This window comes from Periophthalmus magnuspinnatus, chromosome 9 (assembly GCF_009829125.3).
Source record: "Periophthalmus magnuspinnatus isolate fPerMag1 chromosome 9, fPerMag1.2.pri, whole genome shotgun sequence".
NCBI lineage: Eukaryota > Metazoa > Chordata > Actinopteri > Gobiiformes > Gobiidae > Periophthalmus > Periophthalmus magnuspinnatus.
Window position 1 is genome coordinate 11,047,081 of NC_047134.1, and position 25,716 is coordinate 11,072,796.

General features: G+C 41.3%; 2 protein-coding genes across 3 annotated transcripts in view; one reads left to right on the forward strand and one right to left on the reverse strand.

Moving 5' to 3' along the window:
- The window catches only part of kank1a (KN motif and ankyrin repeat domains 1a), a 30,235-nt gene extending 12,223 nt beyond the window's left edge, over positions 1 to 18,012 (forward strand). Inside the window, exons 1-12 of one of the 2 annotated variants that reach the window (XM_055224009.1) lie at positions 4,918 to 5,007; positions 5,429 to 5,475; positions 9,584 to 12,148; positions 13,386 to 13,544; positions 14,358 to 14,466; positions 14,545 to 14,742; positions 14,981 to 15,068; positions 15,146 to 15,365; positions 16,111 to 16,253; positions 16,710 to 16,910; positions 17,020 to 17,118; positions 17,199 to 18,012. In XM_055224009.1, the coding sequence (XP_055079984.1) occupies positions 5,448 to 5,475; positions 9,584 to 12,148; positions 13,386 to 13,544; positions 14,358 to 14,466; positions 14,545 to 14,742; positions 14,981 to 15,068; positions 15,146 to 15,365; positions 16,111 to 16,253; positions 16,710 to 16,910; positions 17,020 to 17,118; positions 17,199 to 17,261 (3,873 nt within the window). In that variant the 5' untranslated portion in view covers positions 4,918 to 5,007; positions 5,429 to 5,447 and the 3' untranslated portion in view covers positions 17,262 to 18,012. Of the gene's footprint in view, positions 1 to 4,917; positions 5,008 to 5,428; positions 5,476 to 6,294; positions 6,422 to 9,583; positions 12,149 to 13,385; positions 13,545 to 14,357; positions 14,467 to 14,544; positions 14,743 to 14,980; positions 15,069 to 15,145; positions 15,366 to 16,110; positions 16,254 to 16,709; positions 16,911 to 17,019; positions 17,119 to 17,198 lie in introns of those variants that run through there. The other variant, XM_033972072.2, reaches the window with a different exon arrangement.
- A 170-nt stretch (positions 18,013 to 18,182) lies between these two features.
- Positions 18,183 to 24,493, reverse strand: LOC117376073 (cilia- and flagella-associated protein 157-like). Its single transcript, XM_055224216.1, has 7 exons — positions 24,342 to 24,493; positions 22,444 to 22,715; positions 21,428 to 21,581; positions 20,753 to 21,020; positions 18,973 to 19,094; positions 18,526 to 18,676; positions 18,183 to 18,215 (listed from the first exon to the last, which is right to left on the reverse strand). Exons 1-7 carry the CDS (start codon positions 24,491 to 24,493, stop codon positions 18,183 to 18,185), a joined length of 1,152 nt encoding a protein of 383 aa, XP_055080191.1.
- Positions 24,494 to 25,716: the final 1,223 nt, after the last annotated feature.

Sequence of the window (25,716 nt, forward strand, 5' to 3'; positions counted from 1 at the left end):
ATAAATTAGACTTTTAAATGAGTTTTTGAGTTATCAAAGAGGACCAGCTCGGAGGTACTATATGCCCCATCACCGCTGCTCTTCTCCACAAGACACTTCAACATTTAATTCTCTTCTCTTTAGTGGAACAAATCATTTTAGCTGGAGCTTAAATGGGATTAAAGCTCACACTGGCTCTGCTTTACTTCCTCCAGGTTGAGCTTTTCATTCACAAATTTAAGGACTTTTTTGGACAGATACAAGCGGGCTTCTCAACACATTTACAATCTTACTCCTTGTTGCACTCCAGATCTTGTTTGAACTTCCAGTCAGTGCTTAAAAATCTAAAATACGTTTAAAAAAAATCCCATTTGTGTGTGTGTGCAGCGTCTCAAACTCAGCTAAACTCTGCCTATCGACTGTAGCTTTGTCCCTATAACTAAATAACAGACGCTACATCCACTTTACTCAGATTAGCTTGTGCGATATCCCTGATGATGACTCATGACATCGGGTTAATCAGGCCTGACCATGATGTCACCGTAGAGGGGTGTGGGCTCGTCCCTCTGCCGTAAACAATGGGAGCAGCTGAGAGCACGGGGCGTCCCAAAGCCAAACAGTCCAGCCAGATGGGCCCAGTGGACACAGATGGACCCCAATATATTTTACATTTTACACTTACAAAGACGCTAGATGTTTTTGTGTAAATGTTGCTTTCACTACAGTTAAATTAAAATATGACATTGCCTTTTAATAGTTTTTTTTTTTTTCTTGTTGATGGTGACGGCAGAGTGGTTGAGTCCAGGCTGTTGTTCTGCCAGTTTTGTTTTTAGAGACATAATTTGTAAAAACGTATAGTACAGTATAGGAATAATACATTTTGGTAGTGAATACATCCAGAAATTAATGGTGAATGACAAATTTGTAAGAATGTGTCATAAATAAGTCCTGTGGTGAGATATGAACAGGTTTGAACACTCTAGGGCGACTGTAGCTCAGTTGGTAAAGCGTTTGTCCACTAATCCGAAGACGGTTTGCATCCCTCTTGACATAAACAAAGCTGGAATGGCGGTGCAATTCCAGCTTTAAGTGCGTTGAAGTTGGAATTACCATTAACTGTATTAGTCTTCTTAACAAATGCTAATGTAGTAATGATAAATAATATAGTTTAAGTTTATTTCTGTGTGTTATTGCTCTTTCAAACTGAACAGTACAGACCGTAAACTGGAATTAATCATTATTCTGTGCTTGCTTGTCCATCACTTTTACTCTGATGCCTTGTGTTTGTCAAACGGCCTCTTCAATAGCTCCACCTCTCCAGCGGAGGATCTCAGGTTGCATTTTTTCGTAACACTGTCTTTGAAGAGAACATATTGTCTTTTTGTCTGTACGACTTCGCCATTTTTGATTGTTGTTCGTCTCAGAGCAAACTATACTGCATTTTTCCGGTCTCATCCTCCCTGTTGGTCCCACCCCCTTGTGTCTTTTGGCAGGAGCCCAGCACAAGACAACCCACGCCTCATTAGGACTCTTAATTGGACCAGTAGATCAAGTGTTTGGTGGAATCCCGTACAACACAAGTCCACATCAAGCCTTCTAAAGCATTCCTGGGATACTTGCACATGTTGAACAGGCACGACTGGACTTTTAGCTTGTATTGACCATAAACAAGGTGTGAAATCTGACTAAGTGTGCAAAATGCTCCTCCTCTTTGCTTTCAGGTCGTTCTATTGGTGGGACCGGCCTTCCCTCCCTGGGGCTGTGGGTCTTTAATTAGCTTGTAGCGCATTGTATGGTCGCTGTCTTCAGGAGTGCATGAGTGGAGGGAGCTGCTGGATCTCATCGGTCTGTCACCAGAAGGTCAATGGAGAGGGCTGAACGGCACAAAAGCAAACACAGGAGCACTTAAGATGGGAATTTCACTCACAATGCAGCTTTGAGCGGGTGCACAACAGACGGCAAGTCCTTTAGAAGCTGGGCTGAAGAGGCAGATTTTAACTGGAGAGTGGAAGTTAAAGTGCGCTCTAATATGTTGAAAAGAGGTTAATTTTGTTGTGCATTTGTGTATATTGCATCTATTTTACCAATCGAAATGTTTTTCAGTTAGGTTTTTCAGACTGGATTTGCAGATTTACAAATTTTCACTGTGTAAAACTGGATCTGTTTCGCATTGCTGTGAAATTATAGTTACCAAAACAGCAACCAATTACAGCACTTTTGCATTATACGAGTCATAATCATACTGTTGCACCGCTTTGGACAGTGGAAACATTCTCAAATTGAACGCTCTGAACTCTTGTAGTGGCTTTGTGGAAAAAGGTCTTCTGCCTTACAGCCTGTAGTATCTAAAGGATATACGGCTCCTGTCTGTCCAGGGTCAAGTGCAGCACAAGTGTGAGGAATGTGAGGACGATATCGGGCAGTTTGAAGTGTTTGAAAGGACTCAAGAGACTTAAGATGTAACACAACTCTTCACTTAAGATTTATGAAAAATGTGGAACAACTTTTGATTTGTTGTAATACTGCTGTGCACCTCCAGAGGGCAGTATATGCAATCAATCTGCTCTAAGTTTATCAATGCAGCACTGAAAGATGGGTCAAATGAAGATGACAAACTATTAATGAGACAAATCTTCACCTTCAACTACAAATACAGACACAGATGTTGCTTTTTATTACACATTTGATTTTATTGGTATCAGCATGTTGTTTTTGTCATGGACGTCTTCCAAGTGATTCAGTTCGGGTTGGCTTGAGGGAGTACACATTTTTACAGATGTACGGGGCATGTGCTGCACAGATGGGCTTCTGTGTTGCTCTGTAATTATTGATCTGAAATGGTCTGTCTGGTGGTGAAGTACAAATCTAGACTTCCACAGATAATGTAAACATGACCGGTGTGATATGGGGGCAATGAGGTAAATACAGACAAGAATGAAAAGAGCTGCTTCTTTTTTGTTAATGCAGTGAATCTATTTTAACAAAGCAGCACGGCGCACTTCAGCTGTGACATTTCCAACATGTCCCTCTATCTCATCTCTATGTACCAGCCGCTGCTCCTCCACATCGAGAGGAATCGGCTGAGGTGGCTCGGGCATCTGTTCCGGATGCCTCCTGGACGCCTTCGTAGGGAGGTGTTCCGGGCATGTTCCAGTCAGAGGAGGCCGCAGGGAAGACTCGGGACACGCTGGAGGCACTATGTCTCTTGTCTGGCCTGGGAACGCCTTGGGGTTCCACAGTAGGAGCTGGAGGACATGGGGTGACGGATGTCTGGGAGTCCCTGTTTATACTGCTGCCCCGCGACCCAGCCCTGGATAAGAGGAAGAAAATGGATGGATGCGGTTTCCAACATGACAACATTTTTTCACCTCTTGGAACTTTGCACGAGACAAAACTTTCTGCACATTTTATTAGATTGAATTTATTTGTGGCTTTTTAGGGCTTCTGATGACCCGTGATGCCCGGAGTTAAAGGAATTATGTTTGTAAATCACCGGAAGAAGTTAAAGTTCAGAATTTTCAGGTCAGAGAGACGAGCCCTACCAGCCTTACCCTGTTCATTTCAGCAGCAACAGGTGCAATTAAAAGGCTTTAAAGCTGTTTCAGATCAGTTTGACAGGCTCAGACGTGGCATTAGAGCTGGGGTTAGTCGCACAGCCCCTTCAGTGTTAAGGGCATCGGGCTTTTACACTTGCGCTTTCCCACTGTCAGCTCCAGCATCAAAGAACATCTAATGAGGTCCACAGGGACAGCGGCATAGTGCTATTAGCTATTTACCAGTTACACAATTAAAAACAATTGTCCCATGAAGTTTTAACTGCCCTCCACAATAAAATATGCTCAACCACCACTAGGTTTAACTATAACTTTTGTCACACTTTCAGTTGCTACAAATAGAAGTATAGCAGCTCTTGGGGCCTTTCCCCCCATTAAACTTTTATAGGGAAAAACAGCCCTGTTGAATATTTAACACAGCGGGATTTCAACCTTTTGTGCTCTTGCTTATATTTAGCATTGCTCTTTAAATATTATACACACGCCTCTTGGTTTATCATTTCCTTCGTCTTTTAATACGTCTGGCTTTTATGGATCAGATCTGGACGACTGAATGATTACACAAAGTTCAATCCGTCAATTGGACAGCGAAACGTTTTTATTCCAACTTTTTGTCCAGTTGATAGATTAAACTTTGGCTTTTACTTTTCCTCTTTTAAGGTAAACAAAGCAGTCGAGACACAGCAGCACTAATCTCTACTGCGATTACTTTTCTAACTTTTAGCACGTTTAAAGGTACATTATGTAAGTTTTCTAGAGGAGCTGTTATTGCCACATCTCCATAGACAAATCTGTGGAAAGGCCACTCTGCGGGGACTGTAAGAATCCATGTTTTTAAAGATATTTTTGAGTGATAAAAGCACCTATAATGAAAGACAGAGTTTAATACAACTGTGGAACATTCCAGACAACGCAGTAACGCCTTAATAGAGACAAGGTGCTGTGCTTTCCACTAGAAAAGTTGCATAGTGCACATTTAAGACAAGAAAAAAACAGTTTATAGTCCATTAATTAAATTTGCTATCACAATTAGTCGATTTTACTTTATTTTTTAGCTTAAACTTGACTTATATTTGGCTACAACACTGTTTGTTAATACATAAACCTTTACAAATTGTGTTTCCATTGCGTCCCACTGCCCGCTTCATGAGCTGCTCTCAGGCGTGACTTTAAGTTCAGTGAAGGAGCAAGTGCAGGTTGTTGGCTACATTAGTGGGACAGTCTTGTTACCTGGAGGCCCAGTCTGGGGGTCTGGTCTTGCCCCCCCCCCCCCCCCCTCCATCCAGCTTAAAGCCCTGGTGCCTGTTATAGAGCGCAGATCGGCTGGCTGTCATTTGAGGAAGTTGTCTAATCTTAGCAGTGAAAAGTATCCCTTGCTCCAAAGGCTGCTGGGTAAGAGCTTGTTGTCCGCAGCTTTGAGCCTCACTCTGGCGTGCTACCTGCTCAGAGGACGTAGTTAGAATGAAAATAACGGGTGAGTTGCATGAGGAGTACTTGTATAACAGGTCCTATCCGGCATTTGCTATTATCTCAGAGTCTGTGCAATTTATATTAATATTTTTGGAAATTATAATGATTAGATGATATTTTAGCACATTTCCGATTTATTAGTGTTAAATTTGACAGTCCATTCATTTACTGAGGACCTCCTACAGACACACTCAAGTAGAAGATTGCACATCAAGTTTCTTCTCATTTTACATGAATCACTTTTTAGCAGCTTTATTATCAGGCTATAGTCAATATTCTTGATAAATTCTTTCCTATACAGTTTTACTATAGCAGTATTTCGTTGATTCGTTGCCTTGCCTCTGTCAGTTCTAACAATATTCTGCGGTTTTGGGTAAAAGAAAATAGTTGGTCTGCTTATTATGACCTACTGTTGCTTCTTTTAGGCGTTTGTGCTGACTACCCATGGAGCAGGACACTTGGGAGAGGCTTGGTCAGTTTAAATGAGCTTTTTGCATGAAGGCACTTTTGTGATAACTGGTGCTGCTGAATTGTTTGTGATTTGTCATGAATGTCCCCCAAACTGTTTGAGGACAGGGTTTGATTCAAGTTTTGTTATTTAATCACTGTATCAAATGACTGCTGCTATCTGTACTGTTATTTATACTTCATATTTAGTTTGAAATGGTCAAATAATTTGTACTTTTTTCACATTGCTGATCTTGTCACGTGGCTCAATACGGCTGCAGTCCTTTAGTCGTTACGCTGATTAATTGATCAGTTAGTTCCATATTTTTTTATTAGTTGAGTAATAACTTAATTCAACAACAGAATGGAACATGCATGGAGTGAGTTAGCTGAGTTTTGAGAATGGCTGTACTGTTCAATCTGAATTTTGACTTGCAAAGATGTTGTTTATCAGTACTTTTCTCTTTACATGGTCATTTTTGCAGAAGATATTAATAATTTTGAGAGCTTTAATACTCCAAATCAATTAACTAATACATGGGGTATGTCCTAAGTCTACTACAGCCCTCGTGTTCAAGCTCAGTGCTCAACTATTTTATATTGGTGTCCATTGATTATGCAGGACACATCACACTGGACTTCTGTTGTTTAATACCATACGCAATATACATCTGAAACAGCTGTCAACCACATTTAACTTTTCATAGCAATTTGTTCAGTCGTATTCCAGTTTTACAACCTAATGCTGTTACTGCTGCATTTAAATGTAATATTACTAAACCTTTTGTGTGTTGTGACCATTAACCGGTTTGACTAACCACAGTTTTCCTGTTGTTTGTTCCAGTCCGCAGGCTGCATGATAGTCTGGACTTGATGCATGGCCATTGCATGTGTCCAACTGTTTGTGTGGGACTGAGAGCAGTGAGCTGCAGCCATGGCTCAGACTATGCACTTCAACAACAATGGCACAGGTAACGTCCATTTTTCTGTATTTATGTCTTTTATTGATTTAAAGCATGTTGTGTCCAGTCCAATAGAAATATGTTCAATCATGTCTTTGTTTAATGCATTCAAATTCTCAACAAAACCTTTTATATTTTACAACAGAGAATTTTTTTTTCAGTTTTAACCAGCTCATTTTGAAGTATTTTATTATAAATACTACAATATACTACATTTTTTTCCCCTAAACAACCTTCACAATATTTCCGCCCACCCATATTAGACCTGATTATGTCATAGTTCTTGGTGAGTTGTAGTAAATAGCCTCAGTCCTATTTTAGTCATTGCTCAGTGTAAACAAGATGATTGTGATTCATTTAATATTCACTTAAATAAAAAATTATTCCTTTGGTGAAAACGTTTGAGAATCCCTACATTATTATCCATACAAACTGTCCTCTTCCATGTCCTGCCCTGCTCATAGATCCCTCTGCAGTGTGAAATACAAACTGTAAGTTGAGGTGTAGCTGCGATCACACACCTGCAAACAGACGGCATTCCTGGCCTCACTAACAAGAGCCTTGCACTTCTTACTTCTCCCAGGAATGTACAGCTTGTAGATGCCAAGACCATGAAATACACCGGATTAATACAACGCTGAAATGCCTGCAAAATAATCAGTTTACTCCAAGTCTCCCACCAGCAGTGCACCTAATTTAGCATCATTGCAGACTCGACATATTATAAGACTGTTGCTAAGTAAGATGACCTGTTCTATTTAGCATCCTGTAAAGTCTAATAATAAGTTATCAATCTTTTAGTTTGTAAATGTCCGCTTTGGTCTCTGGAGGATGTGTTTTAAATTGAACTAGACACTGCCTGACACAGCTATTGTTTAATGATAATACTGTCTGAAGAGGAGAATGGGACGAAGTGCATTAAGTAGCGATGTTTGCACAATAGCATTTGATAACAGTGTCCTTTTTGTTTCTATAGACTCTCTGTGCTTAACAATATCAGTCTTTGTTGCTGGAAAGTGGTAATTTTAAGTTTAGTTTACTTAATTTTTAGATTGCTCAAGAAGAAAGTGTTTTTTGAGCAATGAATTCATAGTTATTCCAGCTCGTTTTATGATGTACACAGTGAAGTTGTGGAATTTGGCACCAGCGTGTGAAGTTAAAAAAGCTTTATAATTTTATCACCACAGTTTTATCATTTCCTAAGATTTCAGAAGTTTTATTTCCTGATATTTCTCCCCACGGATGTGTCTGTTTGTTGTGCCGAGCAGCTGCAGTTTGATTAAATGTTACACAGGCGTCTAGAAAGTGCACGGCTGTAGCCAGGAAATACCAGGCTGTGAGAAAGGGACCAGTGTGTGAGCGAGCCAAGAAAGGTCCGTTCTCTCCACTCTGCTCTGACCCAGTAAAATGTGTTATTGTATCCCCCATAAAGACTTCACATTGGATTATTGTCAACCACTAAACAAGTAGTCAGAGTTTCATGAATGAGAAAACTATTCATTTTTATATGTATTCAAAATATGTCCAGAACTATAGGATAAGTTCGATAACAAATTACATGTACTGCAGAAGAATTGGGTCAGGCCGGTGCTCCTGCGTACTATTTTTACATTGTTAATTGAAGTTTTTTTATGACACGTTCTGTAATTGTCCAAATATTTACTCTCGCTTGACACGTTGGTCCTTTCTGCCAACATAATTATAATTTTTACTGCCCAGAAGTGGTACCAAGAGCATGTTGTGTACAATAGTTTGGTCATCATGCTGTAATCCTGTCAAGCTAACAATGTGACAGCTGTCGATAAGCAGTCAGCACGGTGGTGTCAGTTGTCCCAGGCTGATGAGGTCACCGCTCAGCTGTTACTCGTGCTTACTGCTGAAAGAAAAATTCAAAAACATAATGACAGTTCAACTACACGATTTGGGTCATTTCTGCCCACTTGTATAGACTTTAAGGGTTTTTTTGAGCATTGACGTCATAATTCGTTTTTATTACATTATCCAGATTATTATTACCTGGTGATTTTGTTGTTTAATGTGTTTATACTTAACCTTTGAGTAGTTGTCATTTGTCTTATGAACAGGCTGCTTTTTGTGCTGGTCTGCCCACCCTTCCAGTGAAAACAGAACCCACATTTGGAAAGGGACGCGCCCAATCTGAGACAGTCAGCTGATTGGAGAGGCTGCCATCCAATAGTGCGCCAGAGAACAGCTATGCTTACTTTACACGAATACTGGAATTTTTCCCTGTGCGGAGAGAAGGTTGAGTAAGAGTGCGCAGAGCAGGGAGAACGAGCAGTTCTGAGCTCTTAGCTGCTGTGAACACTGTCCTGTTGTTTGAAAGGCTGAGGTGAAGGAGTCAAAATGGAGCGTGTGTCCTGAGGTTGAGGTGAGTGGAGTTGTTTTAACTGTTGTTCCGATGGAGCGGCCGCGCAGCAAAGGAAGAGCCTGTTTATTTCAGGGCTGTGTTTGTTTTAGTCTGCTGGAGTTCCAGGCATACCAAGAACCAGCCGCTGTATTTAGCTAACACTGTATGAAAACACTGGACTGTAGCTTGTGTCACACTGGACCTCTCTGCTGCTGTGGACTTTGCCTTCAACTGTTTTTATTGATTTGTGTCGAGACTCTGTAAAATGACCCTTGTCTTCAGCAAACTGTTGTTTCCTGTACCACTGACCCTTGTCCAGGCCTTGATCGAATTTGACAACTCACTAGTGAGTAGGAACTGGCTGCTAATTACTAATGTATACATTGATGTACTCAACTTAAAGCTAGAGAATAACTCTAACAAAATGATGTGGAAAGAGAAATGAAGCCTGCATGTTTGAACGTGTGTGTATTTAAAATTCAGTCTCTCAGGAGCCAAGAAGATTCTCAAACATCTTATCAAAGTAATGTCTTTGATCAGACTTGATTTTTATGTTTTGCTTTGAAGTTATTTGTTTTCTTTTTGTAGCCTTATTCTCCACCTCTTTATTTCCACAGCTAACCTGTCACAGATTGTGCTGCAGATGTCATTCTTGTTGAAAAACAATCACACCATGTTCACTACTTTACTGTACTTTAAATCCTTTGAGTTTCAGTTATATATAATTTAGATAATCATGATGGAGTTTCAGTATTTGAATGCAATTGTGACACCAAACACTGATGAATGTTGTTGTTTTTCAGAGAGAGGACAAAGATGCCCAAGCACAGAAGAGGACAAGGACTCGGTGGCCCCCTATTATGTTGAGACTCCTTACGGTTATCAGTTAGACCTGGATTTCCTCAAGTATGTCGATGATATTGAGCGGGGTAACACCATTAAGAAACTGAGCATTCAGAGGAGGCCCAGAGGGCCTAGGCCGCTGGTTCTGCCACGGGGCAGTTCTCAGGCTGAATGGACGTCCACAGACTCTCTGTCCTCCTCCAACAGCGACGACAAGCAGTCCCCAGTGTCCTTCAGCTCCAGGCCCCTCTGCCCTGCTCCTCTCACCCCCACCCTGAGCTCCTCCAGTGAGCAGGCCTACTGCAGCACAGAGCTCAGACCACTGCTGCCCCCACAGTCCCCCCGCATCACCTCCCGCCACAACCCCCAAGTGGAAAAGACCCTGATGGAGACCAGGAGGAGGCTGGAGCAGGAGAGACTGATGCAGCCTCTCAGTGAGCCCCCACGCCGGCGCCTCGCCAGTTTCGGAGGTTTGGGCTCCAACAGCTCTCTGTCTTCATACTCTGGATCCATAGGCCCCAGTCAGATCTCTCCCTCGGCCCACCAGCCTCTAACCCTTAACGGTCATCTATCCAATGGAGAATACCCCTACTACCCCACTTCTCTGGGAGGCTCCATGCGCCACAGCCCCCTGAGCTCCGGCATGACCACCCCTGTGACCAATGTGAGCCCTCTGCAGCTGCAGCAGATCAGAGAGCAGATGGTGATCGCTCTGAAGAGGCTGAAGGAGCTGGAGGAGCAGGTGAAAACCATTCCAATCCTCCAGGTGAAAATCGCAGTTCTCCAGGAGGAAAAGAGGCAGATGGCGGCTCAGTCCAAAGGCCCTGGCGGCTTTCGTAAGCGTTCCTACAGTGTTGGCAGCGCTGACCAAATGGAAAATCAAAGTTTGATTCAAAAGGAAATGGAACTGCACATTAAGGAGCCTGAAGCCCCTGAACAGAGCAGTGAAAAGCTGGACGAGTTTAGACGATTGGCGGCTGAGGTCCAGGCTCTGGAACGGACAACGCGAGAAAGTACAGAAAGTGATACTCGGTCGAACGTTCATGTGCAAAACCAAGCCCATCAAAAATCTATTGGCACAGTTACTGATGAAAACATGAACAATCTGACCAACCAAAGACTGACCCCAGAGCACCGGTTACGACATGTAGCTGTAGCAACAGACGTGAGGAAAACGTGTAGTGCTGCTGTGATGGTGACTGAGACTATGCTGGGCTTTACTAGTGATTCAGAGAAAGAAATCGAACTCCAGCAGCAGACCATTGACGCTCTGAAGGAGAAGATCTATCGCTTAGAAGTCCAGCTCAAAGAAACCACTCATGAAATGGAGATGTGCAAACTCAAACTAGAGCTACAAGCAGCCGGGGGGTCAACTAAGAAAAAGTGCGACAAAGGTTTCATGGTGAGACCCGAGACGTATAACGCATGTGTGGAGGCGAAAGTTCAGATGCGTAGTCAGGGCGTTGGCGATGGTTTGAACATACCCACATTTAAAAGTGCGGGTCACACTGTTGGGGTCACTTGTCAGCCTTGTGTTTGCTCCGTGGCTGTGGGTCCAGAGGTCTCCATGGAGCGATGGGTGGTGCGTGAACAAGTGGAGCTCAGTGACAAAGGTGTAGGACGAGAGGTGGAGATGCGCCATCAGGAAGTAAGCATGGAGAGAGATATTTGTGACATTGGAGTTAATACAGAGGAGTCTATGGGCACTGAGATACTTGGCAGAGTGTTGACTAAAGAGTGCAGGTCAGTGGGCTGTGGGGACTGCTCCGTGGATGTTCTGGTCAGTCCTATAAAGACTCTGGTCTCACAAGGAACTGAAGTAGATCTGGTCACAAAGATGGACTCCGCAACCATGGCAGTTCCTGAGTCGGCAACGCAGCAAACCAGCACAGACTGTCAGTGTAAAAACATTTCTACGAACACAGATGCAGCGGTTTTGGTTGACTCCTCCACAGATATGCTGCTGGTTACTGAGGACAAGCACACGAACACGGCCGTGACAGAGACCAGAACAGTGGCTGCAGGAGAAGGTCTAGTCAAAGACCTCCACTCGCCCACGAAGATCCGCTCTGTTGCCGTCGGAACAGTCACAGATGTGCAGTCAAGCTCCTCAAAAACCAAAGAATGCGGGGTGGGACCAGTTAACATTTATGAAAACTATTTAGTCGGCTTAAAAACAAGAAATATTGCGTGTGGACCCTCCCAGCCAGCTGATTCTGAACCCGTAACGAGTGCTACTAAAGAGCATCTTGAATGTGCAAATGTCCCGGTCCTTAATAAGTCCCAGGAGGGTGCGGGGCTGGACCACTACATCGAGAGGGTCCAAAAATTGCTACAGGAACAACAGATGCTCCTGGCAGAGAACTACAGCGAGCTCGCGGAGGCTTTTGGTCAACCCCAGAGTCAGTTCAACTCCATAAACAGCCAGCTGGTCAGCACGCTATCGTCCATAAACTCTGTTATGAAGTATGGAAGTGCGGAGGACATTCTCAAGCTGCAGACGGACGCCATGTGCCCACTGTCAGGTGAGGGCTCAGAGCTGCTCATATCTGCTCTGATTTACACCATGGTGCGTCTTAGATCTGCCTCCAGAATACGGCTGGGTCATATGGCAAAAAAATGAATAGCATTTTTTATTTTCCCCTCATAAGCAGTCAGTTTTTGCTTAGATTTTATTATTAAAATTTATACACCTTGACTTTCAATGTAAATTTTATGACCATAAACAAAACAGATCAGTGCTTTTCAATGCAGACAGACACAAATCCTCATAAGTCTGAACTCTGCTCCCAACCACATGCTTTTATTGACAGGATTGGCTCTCTGGATTAAAAAGCCAAGCTGACCGCTGACAATTAGATTTTAACTGAAACCAAGATTCAGACATTTTTAATAAATTGCCCAGCCCTTCTCCAGAACATGGTGCTGCTGAATATGACTAAAAGCTTAAGTTAAATCTCTCTGCAGCAAATTCTTCCCACTCATTGTGCAATTGAGTAAAATTGCTGCAAAACACTGGGTGGATATTATCTGGAATAGTTCTGTAATGAGAGGCATGATATAATTGATTGCCTCCAGATAGTATCTTTGACTTTGCCAACAGTAAACTGAAGAGTAAATATGCTGCACAAGTTGTTTCAGCCACAAAACCCAAAAGCGTGGTATTTTTTTGTCTTCCATTCCTCTGTTTTGTGATTTGGTTTGGAGACTAGGCTCATATTCACAAGCCTGTTGCTAACGATAAGACGGCTTTTGGAGGGTCTGTTCACGCAGATGCTAAAGATAATCTGATTAGATCAGACAGGTCAAAGTTATCTTTGTCCCTGAAAAATGCAGTGGGGGCTTTGGCCTCAAACCAACAGTGAGCTAATTTCTTTTGAGAGCCAGTAACATTACTCCTATCGGCCACTTGTTGTTTTTAGAGCCACTTTCCCTCTGCAGTTCCCTCACAATAGCTGCTGATTCATGGCTGCTTCAAAGTTATATAAGCTGCATTCTTGTTTCAGCCTGGGGCACAGATGAATGTGGTATAATTGTCTTCAGTGGTTACTTTATCATCATTGTATACCTACAACAGGAGGCTCGAAGGCCACAAAGTAAATACAAAAACTGATGAAAGCAAAGAAAAAGTACATTTTTCAACGTGCTCTATAAAATGGTCTTTTCTGTATGAATTCCATAAACTCTGAAGAGGTGCTGTTTGACAGACTTGTTGCTTGGTTAAGTATTTTTTACATGTTTTAAATACTGTGTTTGTTTTAGTTGGTGCTGAGCAGCAGAGACTGAAGTCGCACTCTGGGGGAGCAGAACAGGGTAACACAGACCAGGCCACAGTCACTGACCCAAACACACAGGCCCAGCATGCCATCAGCGCAGAGCAGAAGAGTCGCATGGATTTACAGATGTCTACTGCACTACACGGTAATGATTATGTGTATCAGAAGTACAGCTACTTGAGCTCATAGACACGTGCTCAGGGCAATTATCTTCATTATCTAGTTACAAATATCAGTGTTTTTGTCAGGTAAGGTAACAAATGTAATCTGCACCGCACACTGGCCACACCCACCTGTCAAAGCAGGAAAACGTGCTGAGTGACTTGTTCAGTATTTCCTGGGAGCAGTTAAGAGGCCTCTGTCAGGGCAAGTCTTGGCACATGAGCTGCGTGCTCTGGCTCCAGGCTTTTGGTTTTTGGAGCCTTTACTTAAAATGACTGAGATAGTTTGGGTTTGACAAACATTCACTGCTTTAGATCACTTTGAGTGAAGCAGCTTTATCTGTATAAGCTTTTAATGTTCAATGCAAATAATACAAATGCTCTCACAATGATGCATTATTATAGAAATCAAGTCAAGTATGTTTTTAAAGTCACACATTTAGTATTTGTTTTTCTCCAAAACAAGGAAAGCAGAAGCTGGATGTCGTCACAATATGCAATATATGTTGAATATAGAGACTGTTCAAACTTGACCAGTGAGACAAGGCAAATTTAGAAGGGCAGTTTGTACACAAAGTACTTAAAAGTACTCTAGTTGATCTTAAAATTACATTAAAATGATGAGTGCAGCTAAAATCCTTTCAGCCAGAAGTACAGCTAAACATAATAGAGGATCGAGACTTGTCTCACATATTTTGCAAGGATATTGACACTATAAAACTGAAACTTTAGTATATCCCTAAATACATTTTGATATAATGACTAATAATTGTAATGTATAAATGTTATTCCTCCAGGACAGCACTGCAGTCAGAGCACCCTGAAGTCCATCATGAAGAAGAAAGATGGCCAGCCTGAGTCCAACGGCACAAAGAAGAACCTGCAGTTTGTTGGAGTAAACGGAGGGTAAACTAATATCTTCTATAACCTCTTCAGGCATGTTCATGATAAAATAAACTAAATGTATTCATTGTTGTGGCACAGCTATGAAACGACATCAAGTGACGAGTCCAGCTCAGAGGACAGCAGCTCATCTGATGAAGAGGAGGAGGACAATGAGCTTGGAGATTCAGAAAGCTACAAGAACGTGGAGACACAGAACGAGAGGGAGGAGTTTGAGGCAGAAGGAGCTGAGGATGTGAACAAGAAAGACGCAGATGCAAGTTCAGAAAACAGAGAACGGTATTATAGCACTGACTTACGTTTGTATTGTGTTTGTAAAGACATTTCCATATAAGTGTAACTGACAGTTCATATTTCACATACTAGAGCGATGGTGACACAATGTGAATGTATCAAGAATGTGTCAGGAATCAGGAATAATTGTAACACTACAGTTTGATATTGTGACATCCCTAATGGAAACCTATAATCATAATAATAATAATAATAATATGTGTATTTTGTGTGTTTACAAAAGATATGAGCTGAGTGAGAAGATGATAGCTGCGTGTAATGTGCTGAAGTCCCACCTTAGTGACCCTAAGGCTGTAAACAGTAAAGACTTGGTAAGATGCTTTTGTTGAATCATTTAATTTCACACAGGCATTAAACATAAGTCCTACTTTCATCCCTGTGTTTTCAGAGAGCCTGTCTGAACACCGTTCAGCACGAGTGGTTCCGTGTATCCAGTCAGAAGGCAGCCACAGCACACCTGGTAGAGGACTACCTGAGTGGCTTTGGGGCCGTCTCTCCTGCAGTTCTGCGCCACATCGTCAACATGGCTGATGGCAACGGCAACACTGCTCTGCACTACAGTGTATCTCACTCCAACTTCCAGGTGGTGAAGAAACTACTTGATGCAGGTACAGACCAATGTTTATTGTATCGTGAAGACACTTATTTAAAACTTTGTACTGCCTTTTTAAAATATGAAAACGTTACATAATAGTATATAACAAAACTAAATTGCCTTACGAAAGGTTTGCTTGTTCTACATTACTTTTGCATATATTGGCATAGGCATTTCTGAAATGGTGTCACATTTCTGTATTATTCTCATCCACTTTTCATTATTATTTGTAATGCACTTACAAATTATTCTGCAGACTGGTGTGATAAGATAGCACCGGTAAGGGCATCCTCAGATAATAAAAAAATAAATAAAATTCAAAACTTTTTCTAGCCTTTGCAGCAATATGCGGTGAGGTGCTCAATAGACTGTGATGAGGTCCGGGACGTTCCCTGCTTTAAACCTCTTTGTGCCCTCTCAGTCTGTCTTTTGTGCACTTGTCCAGCCGTGTGACAGCAGATCCTCCCCCTCCTCTCATTGTAGCTTTTGTGCTCTGCCGTGCACTCAGTTCCTCGGACCCCCTATGCCCCCTCTCCTCGGCAGGACAGCATCCCCTCTCATTGATCTTTAGAGTTGAGTCCTCATGTCCTCTTAAGTTATAGTCCAAACGATGCAGTTCGGTGCCCACCTCCTATGCTGGGTTGGTCCTGGTGTGTAGATGTGAATAAAAGGAGATCATATGTTTTTGTTTTTGAATGACAGGCAGGAAAGGCCTCAAGTCAATCAGTCACCAAAACAACTTGTGTTTTCTGTTTCAGATGTATGCAACGTGGACCAGCAGAACAAGGCGGGATACACTCCCATCATGCTCGCTGCTCTGGCTGCCGTGGAAACACCCAAAGACATGCACATTGTGGAGGAACTCTTCAGCAAGGGTGACGTCAATGCCCGTGCCAGCCAGGTCAGTGGAGCGAGAGGTCAAATGGCAAAATTAGGCCAAATACAGGCCCCACACATGGCTCATATTCTGTTTCTATTATTGAGTAATTACAGCGTTCCAGAGTAAAATTCATAATTCATTCAAAATACACTGATCATATTGGTGAAAGAACGTGATGATGTCTTAAGTCAACTTTGATTACGTCAGGTGCACAGTTACTTCCCTGAGACAATAGGTGTAAGCAGAGGCTGGGGTGCACCACTGTAGATGATTTAAACTGTTTTTTTTAATGCTGTAGCCTGTTTGTTCAAAGCTTCATCTTTGCAGGTTTGAAGTGCTAGAACTCTGCTGACCCCTTGTGGTCAAAAACTGTAACTGTTTTAAGTTAACAGCACAATGCCTCTGACGTGTCATGTGCCTTATGTTTATCTGTGAGCTGTGAGGATTATGTCTAAGCTGTGATTGGCTGTTCTGTAGGCGGGTCAGACGGCTCTGATGCTGGCGGTCAGTCATGGGCGGATGGACATGGTTCGTGCCCTGCTGGCTCATAGTGCAGAGGTCAACATCCAGGACGACGAGGGCTCAACTGCCCTCATGTGTGCCAGTGAGCACGGACACGTGGAGATAGTCAAACTGCTGCTGGCTCAGCCAGGCTGCGACGCTACACTAAGTGATAGTGTGAGTATCAGAACATTTTAGGAATGACTCCAGTCTGATCAAATCTAAGCTCAACACAGATGAGGACATTTATTACACCAGAGACTAACTACATTTGTACTGTTTTCAGGATGAAAGTAATGCCCTGTCTATTGCTCTGGAAGCTGGACATAAGGACATTGCTGTACTGCTTTATGCACATGTGAACTTTTCCAAAGCCCAGTCACCAGTATGTACCATCATGTCTACTTAATGCACTATTAAACTCACCCAACATATTTAACACATTTATTACACATTTGTCTGTAGGGAACCCCTCGCCTCAGCAGGAAGACGTCCCCTAGCCCCACTCGGAGGGGTTTGTTTGACTAGAGGACCCGCCCCTGCCACAAACTCTGTGCTGCTATTGATTGAGGCTGATGGTGCCTTCCCCACAGCTGGATGTGGGACGCCCCCTCTGTGTGCTGCCTGTGTGCTGCCTCTGTCTGTATGAGTGCCCAAAGTGCCCTTGATTATGAATGTAACCTGCTGGTGCCTCATGTCCAACCAGGAAATCATCAACGCATCACATGTTTTTAACCAAATGCCATTTGCCCTTTTTTGCATTTTTTTTATTTAGCAATTTTTTTCTTTCTTTTTTTTTTTTTAATAACTCAAGGGGGGTTCTTTTAACAACTAATACAATACTACGCAGAGCAGTCAGTATCTCTTGTACATATTACTAACCTCAACATAATGGCCTCAGATAAGATTACTGTCTGCTGCTTATGTGAATGAACAACACATCGGAGTAAATGTTTATTTGACTGGTCAAACTGTACTTTTATATAAATCATTTTTATTCTTTCTATTCTATTTAAAAGAAGAATCACAGTATTTTAAATATATCTAAACAATCAATGAAGTTGTATATTTATCATGAGCATAGTTTTGGAAGCAGATCTGTGTATTCATTGTACATATAAGAGTCATTCAAGTCCTTTTTGTCTCATGTCCACGTTACATGTTTGTCTAAATGTATAATACAAGTCTAGTGTTCATAATAGTACTTTCAACTATAACTGGGAACTGAAGTGCCTGACACTTTGCCATAAAACAATAAACACTTTTTAACTGAACAAAACCTGTGACTTTTTTATCAGATTGCATAGTCTGAATAAACAAGTATTTACCAATGCCTGATACACCAGCTCCTGTACAGTTTTATCCTTTATATGAAAAAAAAACATTTTTGTTGGCCAACTGCTTATTTAAATGAGAGCATTAAGTGTTTGATTCTTTACACATGAGTTGCTAGAGGATGATGATTCCCCTCTGTGTTTGTTCCTGAGAGAAGAGGAAAAACAATATTAAAATAAAAGGTGGTATATATCTGAAACATGAATAAACCTTTACCTTGGTCGTCAGAGTGAGGAGGATTCAAGGACCAGAAGCAGCTTTTGCATAAGCAGCTTCCACCGATCAACAAGTTCCTTTGAGATTTCCACCTCAACTTCCTGTTTTTAAAAAAAATTCTGATTCATTTTTTGTCATTTTGCCCAGTTCTTTTATCTTGTTACAGATACATTAACAGATCCATATACATAAAAACACATTATACTGCAGTACTAATCATGATATAGTAACAAAACGGTACCATCAGTGCCTCTTTAAGTATAACACATCCCTTCTGTACGACGCTCTTCATCTCACTCCTCTTCTTCCTCGCCTGCTGTAGCTCCGCCTCCAGACGACTGATGTCATATTGTTTTTTATTGCACTGCTTGAACACAGAGGCCTTGTCCGTCCTGCACACACAGTAATCGTGACAATATCTGGGTTGGATTCACCTGGGTGGATATAGATGGTCATATTTTAAAGCCGCACTATGTAACGTTTCCGTCACCTGCTTGTTGCCATGTCGACGGTATTGCTTTGCCTGAATTGTTCCACAGTATGGCGTTTAACAAGCATGTGAAGGCATCAAGCCAGATCTGAGGTAAAGACAGATGGAAGCTTAACATCTCCATGGAAACAAGCAAGTGGCAGGCCCATCACCAGAAAAGTTACACAGTGCAGCTTTAACATGAATGAACGGCTGAACCTGAGCATCTCCATTTCGTCCATAGTCTGTGAATGCAGCGAGTGCAGCTGTTGACACTTGTGTTTATACTGTTTTAGCTCCGTCTGTAGCTGTGTGCACTTCTCTGTGAGCTGTTCAACCACCTGAGGAACAAAATAATATCAGAATTACGCAAAAGACGTCTACAAATGGTTAATGCACTGCTTTTGTTTGTTTAATGTAGATATTGAGATAGAACATCATAAATCAGGGGTCTCAAACTCAAATTACCTGGGAGTCTGGGTGAAGCTTTATTAAAATCTTCCCAAAAAAGTCATGGCTGTTTTCAACACACATGAGGAAATATGCAAATTCTTGTGGATTTTATGGATATACATCGTTATTTGTTGAATCTTTTGTGACCTAAGTACACAGCGCGAGTGACACATGTATTTGGGTTTACCGATTTTGGAGGAACCTTCTACACGCGACATGGTAACGCCACACTAACATTAAACTTTCATATTGTCCTGCGGGCCACAAAATATCACCTCGCGGGCCGCAATTGGTCCCCAGGCCGCAAGTTTGAGATTTCTGTCATAAATTAAAACTGTACACGGAAAATTTGACATCTACCAAGTCATCGACATAACTATCATTGCACTGATTAACTTCAGAGTATACACACTGCCCGGCCCAAAAAATAAAAAGTCGCCACCTGGATTTAACTCAGCAAATAGGTACAAGCTTAAAGGTACGAGTCAGGTCTAGGTTCAGCAACAGTCTGTGCTCAAACTACTTGAATATACTGAACGACCAGTTTATTCCATCAGTGGATTTGTTCTTCCCTGATGGCAAGGGCATATTCCAAGATGACATCATTTTCACACATCGTCCACCGCAGAGTCCAGACCTTAACCCCATTGAGAATCTTTGGGATGTGCTGGAGAAGCTTTGTGCAGCGTCAGACTCGACCAGCATCAATGCAAGAGGTGAAAAATGAATGCAACACTGGAAATAAATGTTGTGACATTGCAGAAGCGAAATTGAATCAAAGCTAAAGGCGGAACAACCAATTTTTAGAGTGTGTGACCTTTTTTTTTGGTGCAGACTTTTTTTGGGTCAGGCAGTGATGGAAGAAGTGCTCAATTTTGTTACTTAAGTACAGATATCTGAGCAAAAAATACACAAGTCAAAGTAAAAGCATCATATGAAAAGATACTTAAGTAAAAGTAGTAAAGTACTTGTTTAAAAATGTACTTAAAGAGTAGCAAAAGATGAAATTTAAATCTGGACAAATCATTGTAGGAGTGAAGACGTTCCGCTGCTCATCCAAGTCTCTTCTTTAGTTCTGGTCACTTAAAGAGTAAAAAGTATTTTGACCAGACTTTGAGATCTAATAAAGCTTCAAATGTGATGATTTTGATAAAGATTTGTTCAACAGAAACATTGAACTATCCTTTTTTCTCCTCGCTGTTTTTATTTGTATATTTTTGTTTTGCTCAGACCCTTCAGGCTTTTCAACGGTTCTCATACAATAATAAAAACACTTGTTAAAAAAAAAGTAATGCCGTAGAAAGTACAGCTACCATCTCTAAAGTTGTAGTGAAGTAAAAGTAAAAAGTATCCACTTCCACTATCTACAAAATTCACCTAAGTTCAGTACTTTTACTACTTTTACTTTATGCTCCAACACTGTATGTAGAGTGATGTTTAACCCCAGTAGTTTACATTTCCATTGCTTTACTCATATACAAACCCGATTTCTATGTTTAAAAAAGGTAGTATTAGTCTTTACTGACGCTGTGCCTTTTGTTCTTACTCTTTTCTGAACGCAGTTATTCCGGGACACCTCTTTGAACATTTGCTCCAGGTTTTCCACGTCCAGTTTAAGTTCAGTCTTGGTCTTCTGCAGAGCTGTGTTCCTCTGTACCAGCTCCTGAGCGTGCTGCGACAGCTGGAGAAAACGCTCCCTTAGCTCCGTGTTCTGCTCTAGGGCCAGGACGGTGGTCTGTGGGAGCTTCTGGTTCACCAAGGACTGGACCTCTGACTCCATATCAGCTACATGGCTCTCCAGTTTCTTCTCCCACCTTAAAGAAGACATTTTTTACAGGTATTTGGCATTAAATGATCCCATACAAAGATCATTTGCTTATTTTGTTCATTGTAAATCACAGTTTTGGTCGAAAATGGCTTAATAATAGTAACAGGTCTATAGTAATACTGCTTTTTTGTGAGATTTTTAAACCCCACGTGTCTGAATTTCTTGCATAACTCCAAGTAAGCACAGAGAAGTGAGTGGGGATAGGGGATAGATGATACTCTCAAATGCAGAACAATCCAGGATTACTGGATTACTGGATACAAACATGCAGGAATCAATCGAAAAACAAATTTTGAGTGAGCAAATACTGAGGAAAAGGGAAAGTCAGCTTTACATAATATGTCCTTTAGATGGCATATTTGTAGGACTAAAGTTTATCTGTGTGATATTAACTTGTTCTTGTCCATCAGTGCCTGGATGTCCCGGTTGTGGAGGTCCACCCTGTGCTCCTTTTCTTGACGGGAAAGTTGTTTTTTCAGAGCGTCTAAGTTGGCTGTCATCTGGTCCCTTTCGTTTAGGAACTGCTCCACACAGGTGAGCTTTTCCACTAGAACAATAGAACAAATGTGATTCAGTATATCACACAATAAAACACACACTGGGAATAACAAAAAAATAACAAAAATAATAAATTGGTTTGTCACTTTAATGTTGATTGATAGAAAAACATATTTTCAGCCTCAATATTATAAGCAGTTTTTCCCAGTTTTTTGTCTTCAAGGTTCTATATTACACAAAATATATTCTTGTTAGCTTTAAGCCATCTTATAATGGTGTGTTTGAGTCATCCTTTTTTTTTTTTATTAATCTACATCTCCAAAGCTCAAAACGCTCTGTTCCACCTTGTGATGTCATGCAGTGGTAGTTTTCAAATTAACAGCTCCTTTTTACTTTTTGTTCAGTAAAGATTGTCAATTTCATGAGCTGAAATCATTTAAATGATTCTAGTGAAGGTGTGTGGAGTTCAAAAACACAGTGGAGCACTTCCTGTATTACCACATGATGACATCACAAGGTGGAACAGAGTGTTTTCGAGACGCAGCACAGCCTGAATCTGCAGGATTTCTGTGTTAAATATGTGTGAATGAAACAAAACACAACTCCAGGTCTGTTTTTGATGAGAAAACAACATTATAACATAGATTAATAATAATAATAATGCAATATGGGCCCTTTAAGATGACATCATTAATATTACAACTGATCGTACTACTACTACAAAATAAAACAAAAATAATAATAATAATAAATAAAAATAAATAAGTAAAAAATACAATACAATATAATAATAATAATAATAATAATAATAATAATAATAATAATAATAATAATAATAATAATAATAATGATGATGATGCTCGCTCACATAATTTATTCTTTTATTATTCTTCAAACATAAACCATCTTACAGAGTGTTTTATTCTCCACAGTCAGTGCGTCCATCCTCTTTTGCAGTTGCTCCTTCTGTAGTTTGTGCTGTAGCTGCGTCTCCTCTCGTTCTCTCTGAGCCTCCTCCTGAACAGTCTCCACACGCTCACTCAGTCTCTCCACTTCCTCCTCTTTGTCCAGTAAAGAGCGTCTCAGAAAATCCACGATATCGGCCTTCTCCATCTCCAGGGAGCTGTACTTCAGGTTTAAGTCCTTCTTCTGTGTCTCCAGTTCATCACATTTCTGCTCAAATCTGGAGGACAAATGGACTCGGTGACTCTGCTTTATAAATTATATAAAGAAGCTTCTAAACATTAATAATTGGTTTAATTACATATGGCAGCTTACATTTTAACATATCACACCCCACCACCTCCCCTCCCACTACCTCCCCTCCCTCTCTTCACTCCCCCTTCTTCGTCCTCTCCTTCTCTTCCTCCTGTCTTCATCTCCTTTCTCCCTCTCCTCTTCTCCTTTTCCTCCACCTCTCCTCTCCTCCTTATCAGATCTTTACACAGGTGTTGACAAAGAAAAGTAGGCAAAAAAATGGCAAAAATGAAAGTATTAAAGACTGAAAGCTGAGAGTTGTTTTAAATTAATTGTACTTTGTGTTCAAAATAAAACAAAAATCCAGATTTCACTCCATCAGATCTACAATATTGTGTTTTCTGTTGTTTTTTCAAGCTATGTAAATGATAACTGTTCCCTCTGTGGTTGTGTGTTAGGGCCTTTTTGGGCAGATTTTCCCGTTATGGGTGAGTTTCCTCTAAACACTGACCACAGTTTCCCCAAATCAAACCTAAAACACACACAATAGTCCAAAATCTACCAAATAAAACAGTCTTAACCCGGCCTGGCCCCTGATCTGGAGATGGGACCCCATGAGCCTCCATCCAGCCTGTATTATCCAGAAACAGTCCCAAATAAAACAAACATGTGAATCCATTTGCCCCACAACAGGCCACAACTTTTAAGTGAAAAACACAGCGTTCCTTGTTTTGAGAAGAGCGAGTTTAAAGACCTTGGTCATTCAACTGCTTATGATAAGGAACTAAAGGAAGGGGAGTACGCGGTGGGGGCAGAGAGGACGCTGGCGTTGATTTGTCGCCGCTTCTCTGCACAACCTTATTTAACCTCAGTTCTACATTATTGTTGTTGTTCTTTTACTGTAGCACTTTGAGATTTGGCTTCGGATGGAAAGTACTGTAATTCTGAAGCACATTTTTGAATTTGATTAGGCGTCTGAGTGAATGACAGGGGTCTACAACAGTCTTTAGATCCAGAACGCTGCTGCTCAGGTCCTGACTAGAACCAGAAAGTACTTCACACATACGTCCTGTGCTCAGGTCTCTGCACTGACTCCTGTGTGAGGCCTGTCTCCCTGAAGTTGTGAGACAGGCCTCTATTTTTACAATGTTTAGCTGTGCACATGACTGAAATGTTTTTAGTCTGCACTTTTCTCCTTTAACGTTGATTTCATGAAGATTATTTGTGATTATTTATGTTTTGTTTTGTTGTTTTTGTGATTTTAATGTCTTTCTTATTCTGTAAAACATTTTGAATTACCTTGTGTGCTGTACAAATAAACTTTCCTTGCCTTTAGAGTTGAATAATGACACTGCATTTCAGAAGCTATTGTGAAAACATCAGTTATAGTTTTGACATTGGAGTTTTGTGCTGAGAAGATTTGTCTGAGCTTTTGTTCCATGTCGATTACGTCAGTAATTACAAAGATATGAACCAAAAGTACCATCAACAAATCTGCAACCTCATTAATGAATTATGGAGCAACTAAACAACTATATTTGTAGCTTTTGGGCAGTCTATAAGCACAACACAGTCTTTGCATACATAGAACACTGAATGCAGCATGGCCTACCTTTCCAACTTTTCACTCAAGAATCCAATCTGTGCTAAATAGATCTTCTCTTTCTCTCCGGAAACATCTTTATTTGCAGAAGCCGAGTCTTGTTTTGTCATCTTTTTGTCCTGCTCTCGTTTATCACTGCTTTCCTTCGCTTTTTTGGGCATCCTTTCTCTTTTTATCTCAAAGTTTGAACAGGTCCAAACAAACTTGTGGTTGCTAGGATATGCTGCTTTCACGGACACTGCTGAAATAGTAGATCTGTGCTGTCAGAAGAGCAGAAGCTACACTCTGAGCTAACAGGTCAAAACATACGTCTATTACTGACACATTTAGGCTACAAACACACATCTTATGCTGTTATTTTAGCCTAATAATTAACCGAAAAGGCCCTAACATGAAAAGTCACATGCTAAACTGTTTCTTAACGTCACCAAAGCCTGGTTTAACACTCATGTCCACATTTACTAATACAAGTGTTGGGGAAGGCAAACATTTTATCCCTTGTGCCCATAGACTGTCTGTCCTTAGCACGTCCAGCACATCCTCTCCTCACAAAATATGAGCACATTTCAACTAAACCTTGCTCCCAGGGGCCAAATGCGGCCCTCAGACCAATTTTGTCGGCCCTCATGCCTCCTCCTAAACTGGCCCAATTGATCAGGAAGTATTTTTTACTCCAAACTGCAGAGATTCTACCTCTATAACCTGAATAACATCACAGTGCATTGTGACACAGACCTAAAAATAATCTTCCAAGTCTTATTAACGGTACAATGTCAAACCTGTTTTAAATGCACCATTTGACTCTCTGTATCAACACCCCTGGTCTACAGAGTAGAAACAGCAGCTAAACTCTGCACAGATTCATAAACTAAGCCTAGGAGGAACTGAGCTTAGGAGGAGGTGCTTATGTAGTGCCATTATTGTTCACCTTTAAATACTTTATGCATAAAACTAATAACCAGATAAAAAGACAGTCCCAAACTATGACAAACTGGATCAGTGGCATCTTCCCTGTGCTACACAATCTGCACAAATCTTCAACTTTTTGTACAATGTAGATGCACATTTAGGCTAAGACCCCAGAGGAACCAGTTCCACCCCTGCCACTTAAACCCTGTCAGTGTTTAAACATGAAAATAATACAAAAGGTCCAAATAAAAATAGACCTACAGAGATGAGAGGCAGTTCTGCAGATTTTTTATGCTCTGGGACTTTTGCCAATAAGTAGCACATTTTAATCACGTGTTATATCCTGTAATAATGACAAAATATCCCTCCCACACTGTCAGATGTCAGCAGATCAGGACAGGACCAGGGCAGGACCAGGGCAGGGCGCGTGAGAGTAAGAGTGACCTCACACAGGAGCACGCAGGACACACACAGT